The sequence below is a fragment of the Mycteria americana genome, chromosome 6 (genome assembly GCF_035582795.1).
Source record: "Mycteria americana isolate JAX WOST 10 ecotype Jacksonville Zoo and Gardens chromosome 6, USCA_MyAme_1.0, whole genome shotgun sequence".
Lineage (NCBI taxonomy): Eukaryota > Metazoa > Chordata > Aves > Ciconiiformes > Ciconiidae > Mycteria > Mycteria americana.
In genome coordinates, this window is record NC_134370.1 from 9,083,092 (window position 1) to 9,099,018 (window position 15,927).

At 40.5% G+C, this 15,927-nt stretch overlaps 1 protein-coding gene across 1 annotated transcript in view; it reads left to right on the top strand.

Moving 5' to 3' along the window:
- The window catches only part of GFRA1 (GDNF family receptor alpha 1), a 150,817-nt gene that overhangs the window by 98,049 nt on the left and 36,841 nt on the right, over window positions 1-15,927 (top strand). The window contains exon 6 of the mRNA XM_075504051.1: window positions 14,419-14,528. Within this exon, the coding sequence (XP_075360166.1) occupies window positions 14,419-14,528 (110 nt within the window). The remainder of the gene's footprint in view (window positions 1-14,418; window positions 14,529-15,927) is intronic.

Genomic DNA, 15,927 nt, shown 5'->3' on the forward strand with positions numbered 1-15,927 from the left:
TTCAGCCACCAATTAAACATCAAAAGGTTGACTGGCATATGTTAAAAATATCTTTCTGCTGTAAATGCAGGGCAGTGTGCTTCATTTTTGCCAGTATCACATTTGACAGTATTTCAAATACTATTTTCTTTGAGTAATGAAAGTGTGAGTCATTAGTTTGGTCTTTTTAATAATCTGTGTTTTGAATTTGCATGCTTCCTCTGTGTCCTGGATATGTTCAGAAGGCACTGACCAGAATTATAATGATACAGACACATTATTTATTAAAAGAACAGTATCAACCCAGTCATGTGCTGCAAAGATCTGAAAAGAAGGGTAGCATAAAATGAGGCATTTTTTGTTAATATAAGAATCTAGTAACAGCATGTTTCTTGTCCTCCACAATTACTATATTCAATATGGTTGGTCAAATAATTGAGGCTCATTTTTAAGGTGAAATAGCCAGAAAGTAGTTCTTTACTAATTTCAGAAGACAGCTGTTTGGACCTTTTTTGGGGCTAAAATAAATACTATTCTTAATGTTTTGCCTTTGGCTCTGTAAAAAGCACATGTTGCTGGCTACAGCTATTTGATACTGAAAAAAAAAGGATAAAATGGCTGCATAATATATTTAAATAACTTTTCCTTGTGGGATGGCTAAAGGATAATAATGAAATGTCCTATTAGGTTTCAGTAGATGGGTCATCTCCCTGAAAATATAATAAAGATATTTTGACACTGTGTATTCAGAGAGCTAAGTCTTTATAAACGTGCTTTCATTGGTGTGTTCTTACCTCTTGACCAGTTTCTGGTCACCTATCCTATCCAGTCTTAATTTTGTTGCAACAACACATTCAATTCTGTATGAAAGAAATCTGCATCTACAGGTATAAGAACACTGTGTGAAGATATGCAAACATTTTCTCAGTGCATAAAAGAGTTCATCCACAGTAAAAGCTAGAACAAAAGCTCAGCTGCTTGCTGCATTTCCTGAAAACATAAGAAACTTGCCAAGAAATTAATTTTCCTTCTTTATATTCTGTTGAACATTTTTAATGATAGTTTACCATGGAAAGGGAGTCACTGTATCTGTGCTCCTTTTCCATAAGGCATGTGCAAATCTGCAAGTGCCTTATACCAGTACCTGTTTCTAAAAGTGGCTTCTCTGCATGAGACTTCTGGGCTGTTCCTGCAAACCCCACACCCTCATGGATAAGATTTGCCAGAGGAGGGGGTGGTTCAACCCTGTAGGCAAGTCTGTGATGAGATGTTAGAAATGTGCAGTCAGCCTTTTTTGGCCTGCTATAGGAGAGGGGGACCCCAGGACCCTGTGTTAGGAGGGAGCCTTCTTCAGTTACAGCATTAACAAGTAGCAGCGAGGAGTGCTCTAAAGGGATGTGGGGGGGGAGACGGAAGAGAGGAAGAAGAAATATGCTCTTTTCCTCAAATTTTCTATTCCTTAGACTTCTCTTTCATTTTTCTCACTTTCTCCCTTACTTTTTTCTCATGCCTCTTCGCCTTGCTTAGTCTCCTTTCATCTCCTCTTTCCAGATCTCCCAGTCATTATCTGACTTTCACTGCCTCTCTGCCGCATTTGAATTCTCTCTATTACGGCCACTTACAGTACCTCCTTACCTGCTCCTCTGCGTGTTGTTCTTTTCCTCCCTCCATATCCTGCCACAGTCCAGTGATCATCTGTAATTCAGCAAATGAGAGGGAAAACATAGGTGCTACCTCCCTTTCTGAGCCTTGTAGATTATATTGGTTATGTCATGGTTTAACCCCAGGTGGCAACTAAGCCCCCCCCAGCCGCTCGCTCACTCCCCCCAGGTGGGATGGGGGAGAGAATCGGAAGAGTAAAAGTGAGAAAACTCATGAGTTGAGGTAAAGACAGTTTAATAGGTAGGGCAAAAGCTGTGCACGCAAGCAAAGCAAAGCAAGGAATTCATTCACCACTTCCCATGGGCAGGCAGGTGTTCAGCCATCTCCAGGAAAGCAGGGCTCCATCACGCGTAACGGTGACTTGGGAAGACAAACGCCATCACTCCGAATGTCCCCCCCTTCCTTCTCCTTCCCCAGCTTTCTATGCTGAGCATGACGCCATATGGTATGGAATAGCCCTTTGGTCAGCTGGGGTCAGCTGTCCCAGCCCTGTCCCCTCCCAGCTTCTTGTGCCCCCCAGCCTGCTCGCTGGTGGGGTGGGGTGAGGAGCAGCAAAGGCCTTGACTGTGTGTCAGCACTGCTCAGCAGAAACGAAAACATCCCTGTGTTATCAACACTGTTTCCAGCACAAATCCAAACCATAGCCCCATACCAGCTACTGTGAAGAAAATTAACTCTATCCCAGCCAAAAACCAGCACAAGTTACAGTTCAGTTGGCCAGCTACTAAGCTTGACTGCTCAGTCTCAGACTGGCTCTAGCTTTACGTGATAAAAGGACACTTAGTGGATATTTTCATGAAGGACAAGTAGCATTATACAGTTCTGTATAACAGAGCTGGATTTGCATCCCTCCGGGGTATTTATATCAGTTTGGCACTCAAAGCAGTCTGGCAGCTCCTGGAGCTGATTGTTTTGCTGTGGGTATGCAAAACCAGGACAACAGCATAGTTTTTGTAATGCTGTTAAGGACATTAAAACAGGGACACTCTTGATTTCTAGAGATGTGCAGGCTATGCCTATATTGTAAGTTTGGAGACTGAGTCAGGGAGTGGGCAAAAAACCTTGCGTGCTGCCTGACTCACCCTGCACTAGAGGTAGGGTGTCTGCAGTGTAACAGGGTTAGCCTGAGCTCAGGCTACCTGCAAACCCGCCCTGCTCTCTCTCTGCGTGACATCGGGAAAGCTCCTGTGTCTGCAAAATACCTAGTGGGTTGGGAAAAAAGGTAAAGCTACCTTTCAGCCCGTATACTGCAGCATGCCCACAAGCTCACCTCACATCTATAAGCATAGCCTGAATTTGAAGAAGAATTATTTTTATACGTATATGTATATACAAGTGTATGCATATATGTATATATTGCTAGAGGTACTGTATTTATTTAAGTGAAAAAACCTCAGGTATTAATTCATTTTAATGAATTTTTAGTGAGGAATGATCACAGTTCAGAAAATTAAAAAAATGGGATCTGGGGGGAGATGGGACAGAAGCTGGTGTGCTCTGCAGAGGAAACGTGATGGTGTAGTGGAGTATGTGTGTGGGGAATTGCTAGCCTGGAAAAAAATAATGCAGTCTCTGCAAAATAAGCAAAACCCCTTTCAAGTCAAGGCAAAGTAAAGATAGAAATTGCTGCAATATTGTGTTATTTTCTTCCCTTCTTGTCCTTTGCATGATTCATTACATTGATGTCTTTCGTTAGCAGAGTAAAATAGACAGAGTATTACTCTCTCCTCCCCCCCCCCATAAACAAAGGTAATTTTACATTTCTTCCCTCTGAATAAAACTGTCAATGAATCAAGCAGTTCCTCCTTAAAACATATCCATAAATCCCTTTGGAATCAAAAAATCAGAACTCCAAGCAAAACAAGGCTGCTTTGTCCCTGTTAAAGTGTTGATGGATCTCATTCTGCAGTGCCAGGATCTGCTTGGCCAGTCCTCATTTATAGTCCCTCTGTTCTGCTTAAGAGGGTCTTGAAGATTAAAACCTTGCTGGGCGATTGACATTTCTCCGAAAGAAGCAAAGATGCAAGGATATAGTAATTAGAAAAATGGCTCAGCTTTATTCCTGCACCCAACTTTCACATCACTTTGTGCTTTAACAACGAAGAGAGCCCACGCACAGGGGGTTTATGCTCCAAGAAGCAGTAACTAGACAGTATCTTTATGCTGAGGTCCCTTGTCAGGCAAGCTTGAAACTCTCCAAAAGGCATCCCTTCAGTCAGCTAGAACCTCTGCTGATTCCTGAAACCCAGTCTCCATGGAAAGAGAGTGTAATTCTTTTGTGCCCATTATCTGTAAAACACAAGTTATGCCTCGACATTTTCAGAGCTGTTTGATTCAGATGACTTCTGTTTTCATGGTGTGGCTTTGGCAGTATCCCTGATGTGGCCGAAGTCCTGCTAGTCCCTTCTGGCTACTTTTAAGATTAAGAACAAACTGTGGCACTGAATATTCATTATTACCTCTCTACCGGGTTGAAAAAGTGAAAGAGGGAATAAAGTATGTGTGTGTGAACATACAGCAATCATAAAATAAACTCGGATACAAATGATTAGAGTTTTATAAGCCATATTTAGATACCCTGCCTTCCATGTCAGTCCCTTTTCAGCCAAAACGATTCAGTGGGCTGAAGTACTCACAGCCAGCAGTAAAGTTTAGCTCTAAGAACTTGGGGGCATTTGTATCATCCAGATGTGGTCCTTCATCTCTGTGTATCCTTTTGTCTGAAAAGGCTTGTTTAGCTATTCTAAGTGAGAAAGGAAAACTGCCTGTGTAATATAAGAAATGAGAAGACTACAGATTAGAAAGACGAGCCAGAAGGGGGTTACAGCAGGGCAAATGTGACCCATTTTGTTTTGTTCATTTATCATGGGATAAAGATTAAACTACATATATTAATGAAGTAGTTTCACTCATGTTTAGTCAAAAATATTGAAGTCCAGGAAAGTTAAATTTGGCATTAAACTTTAATAGAGATCTAAATTTGGAGCTACTTGTGTTCTTACGGATAAGCAAGCACTTAATTGCTTTGCTGGATGGGGTTCCAGTAAGACTGCAGCTACCGCTGATTTGTTGAATTGTTAGCTGAGAGATTTTTTGTAGAGAGCAGGAGTTTAGCTTCCACTGGTTTGCATGAGTAGTTTCCACCCACTAATCTGTTAAATCTGGTGAAGAGAAGATTTTTGATCCCTTTTAAAGTACGCCCAGTCATATTTGGCTAACTTGCTGTTTCTGAGGCAAAGAAAGGGCATATATATCACACAATAACATTGTCTTTAATAAATCAAAATGTTTTCTCATTTACCTCAAACCATGTATATGCTACAGGCAAGAAGCTGCTGTATGTTTAACGTGAATAACAGAACTATTATATCATGTCCATTCCCAGTCTGCTTCCTCTGACACCAGTGACTTCAGTGGATTTATTCCAGGGATGAATTTGGCTATTCCTGTTCCGTGTAGGTAAATCTTCAGGCAGTGCTAATTAAAAGAATGTCAACTGATTTTACCATTCCATTATGCTGGACTTTGTAAAGGTTATTTATATCATTCTACATCAGGCCCCAGTGAGAGAATATTTCTGGTGGCAGTTCATCTATTAAAATAGCTGCAAGAAAATGTAAGCACTGGAACTAAAAATAAAACTTTGTTTCTCAACAGAGCAAGTGACAGCCACATGCATATTTTCAAATTTTAGCATTTCAGGGTTTACTGAATAGAAATTGCATTGCTTTCATTATGTTTTAAGCACCACCATGGTACTGATGGAGTAACTACTGTTACATGGAAGCCAGATGTAAACGTACCAGTATCCGCAAAGACTTCTTGGCAGAGGTACTGGTTGTTTCCTATGCTTTGATTATCTGCTGGATTTAAAACAAGTGACACAGAAAAAGTTTTCTGGTGTGTGTTTACTGTTGAATATAGATTTTTTTGTGTGAGCTGACTGTGACCCTTGCCTAAGATTATTAATGGATGACCTTACATTCACATGTTTGTGCTTACGCTATATTTGTTCAAGCGCATTCTGTAAACCATTACAGCGAGCTTTTCTCTTATAAAGCACATATGACTAAGACCTCTGTTAAATTAAAACTTGACCGTGTCATTTGAATGTTCAATTCACTTTCTTTTGTTCCAATTCAAGCATAAATTACAGCGGTTGTCCTCTCAATTACGATGCTCCCTTTTCTAATTAGGCATTGTGAAATGCTGGAGATACATCTCAGTAACTGGCCATCATGCAGCATTGCAAAATATTCTTCAGAACGGACAATGTCTTTCAGAGCAACTTCTGTAAACATCTGGATATATCACAGGCTGTCAGCTCTCAGCCTCAATGGCCATGTTCAGGTTTTTTTGACAGTAGAGACAAAAAAATCCTCTTAAGACAGCCACATCATCCTTAACTGGTAAAAATTGTTTATTTTGCAGTGTTATACTATGAATCAGTATCAACGCTTTTTGTACTAGCGTTATATATCCATACAGCTTCTAAAAGCAAGTAAAACATGTTGAATAAGATCAATGCTATATTGGTTTGCTAGTGGCAGAACTTTTCGCCTTGCTGTTTGATGGGGCTTGTTTTGTGCATGGGAAAAAAGGGCTCTCATAAAAGAGACTCTAATCTGCTTTTATCTGCTGTAGTTCTGATTTTATATTTGTTGTCTTACTCCTGAAGTCAGAACGTTTTTTAGAGTAGCTTCAGCATGAGTTTCAGCTACGCTGGCTGCCTACAGACCCTGCACGATTGAGTGCAAGGACACACTGGGCACCTTTTCTTTCCTTCAGCCAGGTCTCTGACAAGGGGACACAAGAGCTGTTCCCTTCAGGAATGCCACCACACGTACCATAGTGCCTCTGAGGGATTTTCCTATGCAGAAAGCATCCCTACGATACCTTAGGAAACCTGATGATCCAGTGCATCTGCCAACAGAAACTTCTGGTAAAGAGAGAACTTGTATTGGACTTTTTAGATTATTTTCTGTCTCCAAACTCCATAACAGTTTCATGCTTGAGCCAGCAATATTCTATTGTAGTTTATTCAATGGTTACAGAGAATATTATTGTCATGGACGTCTTTCTCAGGTACTTGGAACCACATCCTTTCAGTGTGCACTCACGATATAGTTGTTAATAAGCACCTAAGCATCCAGTGGCACGCTCAAGGACCTGCAGTGGCACTAATTTCTTTGGCTTGCTTTTTGAGAGTGACAATGATTTTCTTAGGTTTCCAGCTTGTAATTCAAAGACACTCCTGTCTGCCCAGCTAATGAAGTGAGAACGACTCTATCCATAATACACTAGCTCTTTCCTGAGTAACCTGCTACCAAGAGACACTCAGAGGCTTGGACATCTTTAAACATGACAGTCTATATTTAGAAGCTTCAAAGTAAACAGCATAAAGGAAATGAAATAAAATGAAAATATACAAATTCACAATACTTGGAAAGCGGCTAGTGGATTTGTTCATGTTATTGGAGAGCTTTGGTACAGAGACAGATAGACTAAATAGAAATCTTACCAGCATCCCCGATAGAAATCACAGACTGACAGTTCAGCCTGTCATTTTTACCAAAGATTCTCAGAGAAGTGTTTCCTTTGCAGCTGAGAAGACAGAAACACATTATGCATGCTTAAAGTCAATGCAAGGAAACAGAGCCCCGCAAAACATATTTAATATAGGTTTGATTTCCTGTGGAATGCTTTCCAGATGTTCTCTCAAACAGGCCTCTAAAAAATGATGTGAGGTAATTTTTTTGCAAACAGAAAGAGAAAATTCTGTTTTGTGTCACTGCATCTGAGAATCACTGTTCTAATTCTTTATTGCATTACCTTGTGCTCAGGATTTGCACCGTATTTTTCAAAACTGGTTTTATTACACAAAAGGTCAGTAGTATAAAAATATTTATATTACCCAATTGCAAATAAATCATACTTGTTTGGAATCACATTTGAGCTTAATAGTTTTCCTTAAACCCAAAGGAGGCCTAATATATTAAATTAAAATTACTCTCATGCACGATCTTGAGTCACTTAGAGGATTTAACTAACATTGATAAACTATGAGATTAGTGTTTTGTTAAGTTCCTTTGATTTTCTGTAGCAGGCATCATGTAAAAAGATCTAACAGGTCTCTAGCAGATGACATGAGCAAGGGGAAAGGATGATATTAACAGAAAATGGTATATAACTTTATTTTGGTTTGCATAAAATACAGTCATAGAACATGGGGGTGGGCTATGTTTATTTTAGAGCACTTGTTACTCAGAAAAAATAGGTTTGTTAATAGAAGAGTAGAAAGAATACAGTGTATGTACTGTTAATTTTAAAATATAGATGTGCATCCGGGGAAATCTTTCTCATTTTGTGTGACTGAATTTCTAATAGTTAGCTCTCCATTATCTGGGGTACTAGAGATCTAGAAGACCCCTGGTAAGCAAAAGGCCTGTATAACATAGGTGCTGGCAGACACGGTGGGCAGCAGGGTGCAGACAGTCAGCTAGCCACTGTGGGTGGCGTGTGGGTGCTCAGCCGGAGGAACCCGCTTTGGTGGGCTGTCGTGTCTGTGCCTGATGCTCTGAGCAAGCGTACGTGATGCTACGGGGCATCTGAATGAATCTTGTGTGGTCTCTGGTGTTTGTTTCTGTACCTAGTTGGACTCGATGATCTTAAAAGTCTTTATGGTTGGACTCGATGATCTTAAAGGTCTTTTCCAACCTATATGATTCTGTGATTCTGTGATTCTGTAGTTATTCCACAATCCAAATAGGCTGCCTCCATATGATGGGGATTGTCTGTATTTTACTTCCAGATGAAGAACACAATTTTTAGACATGAATCCAGAATCAAATATTAGCTTGGGCTTAGGCTGCCGGTCATTTAAAATAACAAAACAGAAGCAAAACCAAATAAAAACCAGCTTCTTTCAGTTAGTAGCTGGTATTCGGGATCCAAGATCCTGTGATGGTTTCTACCAGTGTTGCAAAAGATTTGGATCAGCTCACATGAGAGAAACTGCTTTCAATATTCAGATCTTGAGAGCCAAACGGTCTGCTATCAGATCTTCACTTTTCGACCCTTCCTCCCCACTTCCCAAAAGGTACAAATGCTGTCATGGCGCAGCGTAGGCTGGGGGTTCCCTGGGGTCTGTGGGGACCCCCCTGGGACAGGCAGGGCCCAGCCTCGCAGGAAGGGCTTGTCCCACCACCCCAGCCAGGGAGGGGGCAGCTGGGGGCAGCCCTGGGCACGGGCACCTCCCCGGGGACGCGCTGGGACGTCAGCCCCTGGGTGGACCTGGCTCAATGGGGACCATGGCTGGGCAGGGCAGGGCTGTGGGGGCTGGAGACCCAGGTCCTACAGCATTGCTGGGGCTGAGGCCTGGGGGGGCCGGGATGGGGTCCTGGGCCATAGGCTGGGTAGGGGAAGCCCTGGGGGCAAGCAGAGCCCTCAGGGCCCAGACACTGTCATTGTCTGAGAAAGAAGGTAACAACCAAAGAAAAACTAACCTTTTTGCTGAAAAAAATTAATGGAGTTACTGTTTAATAAAGATATGTAAAAACGACCATTTAAAAAAACTGTCAAAATTTACAGTTGCTCACAGGTGTGTGTACCTAACTAAGGAGGTACGAGACGTATTAGTATTACACAGCTCTACTGTCTTTTAATGAAAAAAAAAATGGGTCAAAGCTCTATTACGAGGTGCTGCGAGGGTCATCTCTCTTGTGATGGAGCTGCTCTGAGGCTTTTTTCGGCTCACTGGTTGATAGAGTTTCTTATGTAGCCTTCGTGTCATTTTTTCACTGCCCACTCGCTGTGTGTTTATGAAACAAAGAGAAAATGAAAAGCTCCTCCAACAATGAAGCCATTAGTCTGGCCGCATATCAGCCCCTCTTGCCACTATTGCGTCCCAGCAGAAATAGCATCACCCAAGCTGTACGGGAGCTATCTGTAGCTCCAGAGGAGGATACTGCATTTGACCCCCACAACAGAAGAACAAGTATTTTGGCTTGGTTTTTTTCTATAATGGCGTAATTTATCACTATGACACATATTCATTGACTTAGTCTGAATTTTTCCCGTGTCAGATTTATACTACTTTTCTGTTTTGAATATTGATGCAGCACTTCCCTTACATGACTATACTGTGTCTGCCAAATGGTGTCTAGACGCTAGAGCAGCTTTGACTAATTAGTGTAGTCACCCCAGTCACTTAGCTTTGGCATTTACGTACTCTTTCTGTTACTGCTGTCAAGCCTTAAATAGGTACCTAAACACAAGCAGCGATGTAAAGAGAGGTGGCAGTGGGCATGTCCAGTCTTCACCCAGCATCACTGAGGTGAGCGCAGAGGACAGCAGCGGTCAGTCCCTGCGTTCACCAACGGGGCAAGGAGTTCTAACCACTCACTTGGACATCACAGCGTACGCGCGTGCAGTCAGCGGGGGATCTGGGTTCAACCTCTTGGTCTGAAGATCACCACCGCAAAGGCAAGGCTAAGAGAAGATTTCTCTCTCTCAAGGCTCAGCCCCTGTGTACCAGCAATTGAAGATGCATACAGCCAGAAAAAAAAAAAAAAAAAAAGAGAAAAAAAGAAAAAAAAAAAGAAAAGAAAGAAAGAAAGAGGAGAAATCAACACCTGCCAGCCCAGCAATAGTGGTACTTCTTGGGGAGGACTCATGGCTAGTTTGTAGACCGGCTTTCCAGTAGGCCACGAGATCCAAACTAAAAATGCAGTTTTAGAAATTTTCTACAACTTCATAATTTATATCATGCTTGTAAATATTGCACCAGAACTGAAGCTGAGTTGACCAGCTTTAAAGAGGGAGAACTGATAAATACCAAAGATAATTTCAGAACATCAAAGAACTTTTATAAAACCTCGAGAATAAAAATAGTGAAAACCTAATCAATGTGCTAATATAAAATTAAATTGCCTAAAAAATTATATGCAGTTTAAACACAATACTGCTATAAACAAAGCTTATTTGTAAGCAAAATTTGAAAGTTTTGATTTATCCTGTGGAGTATTTGAAGAACCACTATCGTAAGGAAAACAAATTAATTTGTTTTCTTTGTATTTTTAACTGTTACAAATGATTTCACTGATGCTAATACAAAGTATTAGAGAATAGCAGGTTTGGTATTTATTTTTCTTCTTCTCAGAAAGAATGTTTGTTGTTTGAGCAGATTTTCTTTGAATTTGCCAATACGATTATTCTTATTTTTTCAGTTAGGCGTATACAAAATATTTAACGTAAGCTTTCCAGAAGATCTGCAGTTTACTTTGAGAAGATTTTCCATGGCTAAGATAGGACTCATTTAATTTGTGGGGTTTTTTTCTTCCAAGGAAGAAGATTTCTGTGTGGTTCTCTTCAATTCCTTTTTTTTTATGCAAAGGAAGGGAAAAAATCATTTATGCTGCTGTGTACAAAGAGGATTTGTGATTCTTCAACAGAAAAAGAAATTAATAGTTCCTTTTAAATCTGGTCCTGCTACATGTTATGTACAATATAAAACTGTCTGTCTCTCTCTATCCAGCCACCTAGCAAATAGATACATATACGTACATTGCACACGTAAAATCGTGCATACTTTAAGGCACATGTGTTGCAAGCGTTGTTTGTCCTCTACATTACCAAACTGCTCGGTCATGGGTTAGACACTTACCCACAAGTTACGACCCACAAGTTGCTTCCTGCTGAAGGAACGCTAAGTTACCACCGTATGCATGTTTTTATAGAGCTGCTATCATCTGAGCGCTCTTTTTCAACATACCTAAAAGGATTGTCTCTCTTACCCAAACAGTTCTTAATATCGTGTGCAATACTTTACAATAAATGATTCTACGGTTCCTAATTAGGCTAATTTGTCTCTCTAGATAAATAGCAGTACCACTGTTTTGGTATTGCTGATGAGCACACTTTTATCAGTGCCACTCTACTGGAAATGTTTGGGGCTAGATCTTCAGTGAGTGTTAATCAGCAGATCTTCGCTGAAAATAAGGGAGTTATTTTATGGCAGATGGAGGTCTATCTCTGTTTTTATTTGCTGGCGTTAACTTTATCTCCAGTGGAAATGAATCCACATAAATATCAGGTGTAGTTAACAGCTCAGGAGAGAGAACTTTGATAGTATGAAGTTTAGATGACTCAGTAGGGAGGAGGTGTATGATGATGTCCAGTAATGCTTGGACCAGAGCTATCTGAACTATATTTGGCTTATGAAAACTTAAATGTGCAACATTGTCAGATCATTACCTTTTATGACCATAAAAATTCTTCAGAAATTAACATAGAAGTCAAGCTCTATGCAAAAGGGATCAGCAGAGCAATTTTTAGCCTCCTTTAGGGTTTACAACAAATAAATTCTTTAAGCAGACTGGGTAGTAAATGACTGGTGTTATTCCATAGTTATCAGTCCTTAAAAACATTTAGAGAAGAGGAATGTATTAAATGATCTCTGGACCAATGCACCTAATAATCTAAGGCAGAACTGGACATTTAAGAATGATGAAATGATTACAAGAAATATTTTCAGGATTTTCAAGACACTGATGGTATAATTGCATCTCCAAAAAGATTTATTTGTGCTCACATAAATAATGGAATTTAAATCTGAGGAGCTACTTTGTTTTAGAAACGCAAAAATACTGCACATACAGCAGGCTTGCTCCTTCTACCATGCAAAGGTTTTTCATACTAGATAGATGTAATAGGCTCTCTTCTGTCCTAAAACAGACTTCATCCAAGTATTAGTAGAACTTGTAAAAACCTTAGAAACTGTCAACTGTCTTTGTTCCCAAGTGTTCAGAAGACTGGATTTGAGCCACTATCTTAATTATTGACTGAGAGAGGAATCACAGCAGTGACATAGGGTTTCCTTTTCCAGATTTTCTTCCAGGTGCTGCTATTTATCTCTTCCCATACCTTGGAATTCATTTCTTCTCAGCCTGTCCCCTGGTAGGTACAGTATATATTCACCAGCAAAGTAAAGATTTTATGGAAATTAGAAATTTCTGTATACATATAGGGCATCTTGAAGGATTGGTAGAGAGCTTGACTTTCTAAAGCTATTAAAGGCAACTGGGTACAGATGTCCATCTCAAGCTTAAATGGTTAAATAAGGGAAGGGAGGGAGTGAAAAGCTTACGGTTGACTGTGGTTTGAAGACAACCATGGATTTGCTGGTGTCAGTACAGTTAGTGAGGGATGGAGCTGAAAAGGGGTCATGAGAATAGCTCAGATAAATTCAGATACAGTTTGCATACAGTCTATTTATAGGATGCTTTCTCAAACTAAACATGTGAACCTTTTGAAGTTTGCCCATCACTACTTTCAGGCCAATTAATGATGTACATCCAATCCCATTCTGAGATAGGTAAAACAATAAAGCAAACAAAGATAATTAGTCTCTGGAGCATGTAAACAAATAAAGTAAATCACTTGCAAATCACTTGTTTCTGCTAACTTTTGTGTTTTCGTTGCAAAACTAAAAAAGAGCATTTACAGTGCAAATATACATAATACTAGAGCAGTGCTGCAAATGCATAGACGATACTATTCTGATTCTGAGAGGGCTTTGCAAAGATTAAGCACCTGATCCTGAAACATCACTGTGAGTTGTTATATGCAAAAGAACATTTTCATCCCTTTTCCACAGAGGAGAAGATCGAAGTAGGGATGTTAAATAATTTTGTTCATGGAGACGAAGGTCTAAATGACACTTTATAAATAAACAAAAGTCACTGCTCCAAGAAGTTTACAAGCGTAAGTGAAAACATAAGCAGAGTTGAGGAGAGCAGGCCAAGATGGGCAGGAGAGCAGCTGTAGGATGTGGGACCTCGACCCACCTTAGTGTTGTCTCCCAAATTTTACAGACCTGAATGGGAGCAGTATGTGGCCTTTAAAGCACAAATAACCAGAAGAGTTACTGGCTGCTAGTTCTTTTCCTGTTTTCCAAAGTAGTAGTAATCTGTTAATTGCAATACAGCTTCACTCCTAGTCTTAAAGCACTTTCTATAAGAAAGCAGTGCTCTCCCCCTCTTGGACATGGGGTACCTGAGGTAAGTGAAGATAATGCGGCCATTCAGCAGCAGAACTGGATGCAGAGCACACATTCCCTTCTTCTGAGCCCTGGGCTCAATACTGTAGACTTCAGATAAATGTACATTTCACAAGAACAAATAGATTTTCAGTACCATGGCTCCGGGGGGCTGTGGAGACCGTGCCTTCTGGATCTGCCTGCTGCCCCAGTTCAGCCAGCTGGTTCTGCAGGCCAGTCCAGAGCAGGGGTAAGCCCATTCCCTGGAAACCCAGGGCAGTACCAAAGCAGGTCCTGCCTCAAGTCATGTAGTAAGAGGACTTTGTGAGCACAAACATACAGTTTGTGTAATCAGTAAAACAGCAGAAACCGTGTTCTGAATCTGTAGAATAACAGATTCCAGTTAGAGTTCAGATCCAGGCAAAATGACTGCTCATATGATAAAATCGCGCTGTCTTTTTTTTGGCATGAAAAGCCAGAGCATTTCTCTTAGTAAAGGGCGGGCGTTTCCCTGTTGTTCTGTCCCTTTTTACTGTTTTCTTACACTTTTTTGTTCTGACTTCAAAAATGGATTCTGGAAAGAGATGCGTCTTAGAAAGAGACTTTCATCAGCTGAAATGTGTCCAATATATATTTACGTTAAAGAATATTAAACCTTGTCCGAAAATAAAAAGAGTGTAAAAGGTAAGAACGCCTGCAGGCTTGATTTTTGAAGATATGCATTTTTCTTCACATTGCAGATCTCGCCTTGCAGATTTCTTCACAAACTGCCAGCCTGAGTCACGGTCTGTTAGTAGCTGTCTGAAGGAGAACTATGCTGACTGCCTCCTCGCTTACTCGGGGCTTATTGGTAAGAAGGCAGGGAAGGGTGGGGGCTTGCTCCGTCTAAGAAAAACACCCAAACTATATTTTGAAGGCCCGCATAAAAACTGTGGAATATAATACTGTACAATACGATACTAGGCAAAATTCTCCACCCGAGTGTCTTGGCCCTGTTTTACCTTACAGAGATTCCTGCGGTAAATTTGTACATTGCAAGAAAATTAAGGAGAGAAGATAAGGAGAGAAAGGTGCTTGAATTTGAAATAAATAAATTCAAGCTTGCAAAGTAAAGCTTATTAAGGTGGTTGAATTTGGACAGGACCGTGAAGTAGGAAGTTAAAAAGAACAAGTGAAACTGCAGCTCGCTTGATTTTGCAGCTGTCATCACAAGGTTGGATAAATACCTCTTGGTCCTCAGGGAAAGTTTGCAGGACAGTTGAGGAATGAGACAATAGCCCAGCCTTGTTTCACTTCCAGCTGCTATTCTTTCCATGATGTCCTTCTGTCCACTCTAAATGTTTTCTGAGATGCCTGTCAATGGAAGTGAACTGAGACCAAATTTATCTTCTGAAATCCTCTTCCCTCCCCAACATAATTCATTTTGTTTGCTGTCACCTTCCTGACCGTCAACAGGCACAAGGATGCCTTTGTGCAAGCCAGATTCCATATACCACACGCAGTATTTGATTCCTGAAAGAGATGGATCATCTCAGGAAGGTGAACTTGTTGTAGAAATACCATGGATGGGCAATAAAGAATAAGTGAATGTCAAAACTCTGAAACAAACAAATTTTAAAGGCCACCAGATAAGACGTTTTTAAGCTTACAGCCTGCACCTGCTGCAATGCAGTAATATCCCCTTCTGTTGGGTGTGAAGGTCCCAGCTGAGGCCCTGAAGCAGATCCTGCTGTTAAATAAATGTCTCTCGAGATAACATCCAAAGTAAAGTATTTCTAAAATAGGTTGGTTTTGATGAAAAATGACTGAAAGCTATATTCACTGGCTTATTGTTATCATTCTTATTACTCTAGCAGCTAACAAGTGAGGTAAGTCCATGTGGCAACTGGCAAAATAAGATGTGATGGTTTCAAAGGATATGCTTCTATGAATTAAGAGATGAAGACAGTATGCAAAGGGTATAACATATGAACAGTTATGACAGAATGTCATTTGACTCTCAAACAAAGAATTGAATAGCCTTGAAATCTGATCTAGTCAATGAGATTAAGAAGTCTAGCTGCTGGCAAAGAGTAACTGTTACTAATAGATACTTCTGGGTAAGAGCTGCCAAGAAGTTCTTGCTGGACCTAGCGAATGTTGCTGGCAGTTTTGTTGGATCCATTTTTCAATTTAACCCCAAGGATGACCCAGTTCCTATAGTCAGGTGTCTTTGTGTTACTGTGGATGACCATGCTGCAAAACACTGT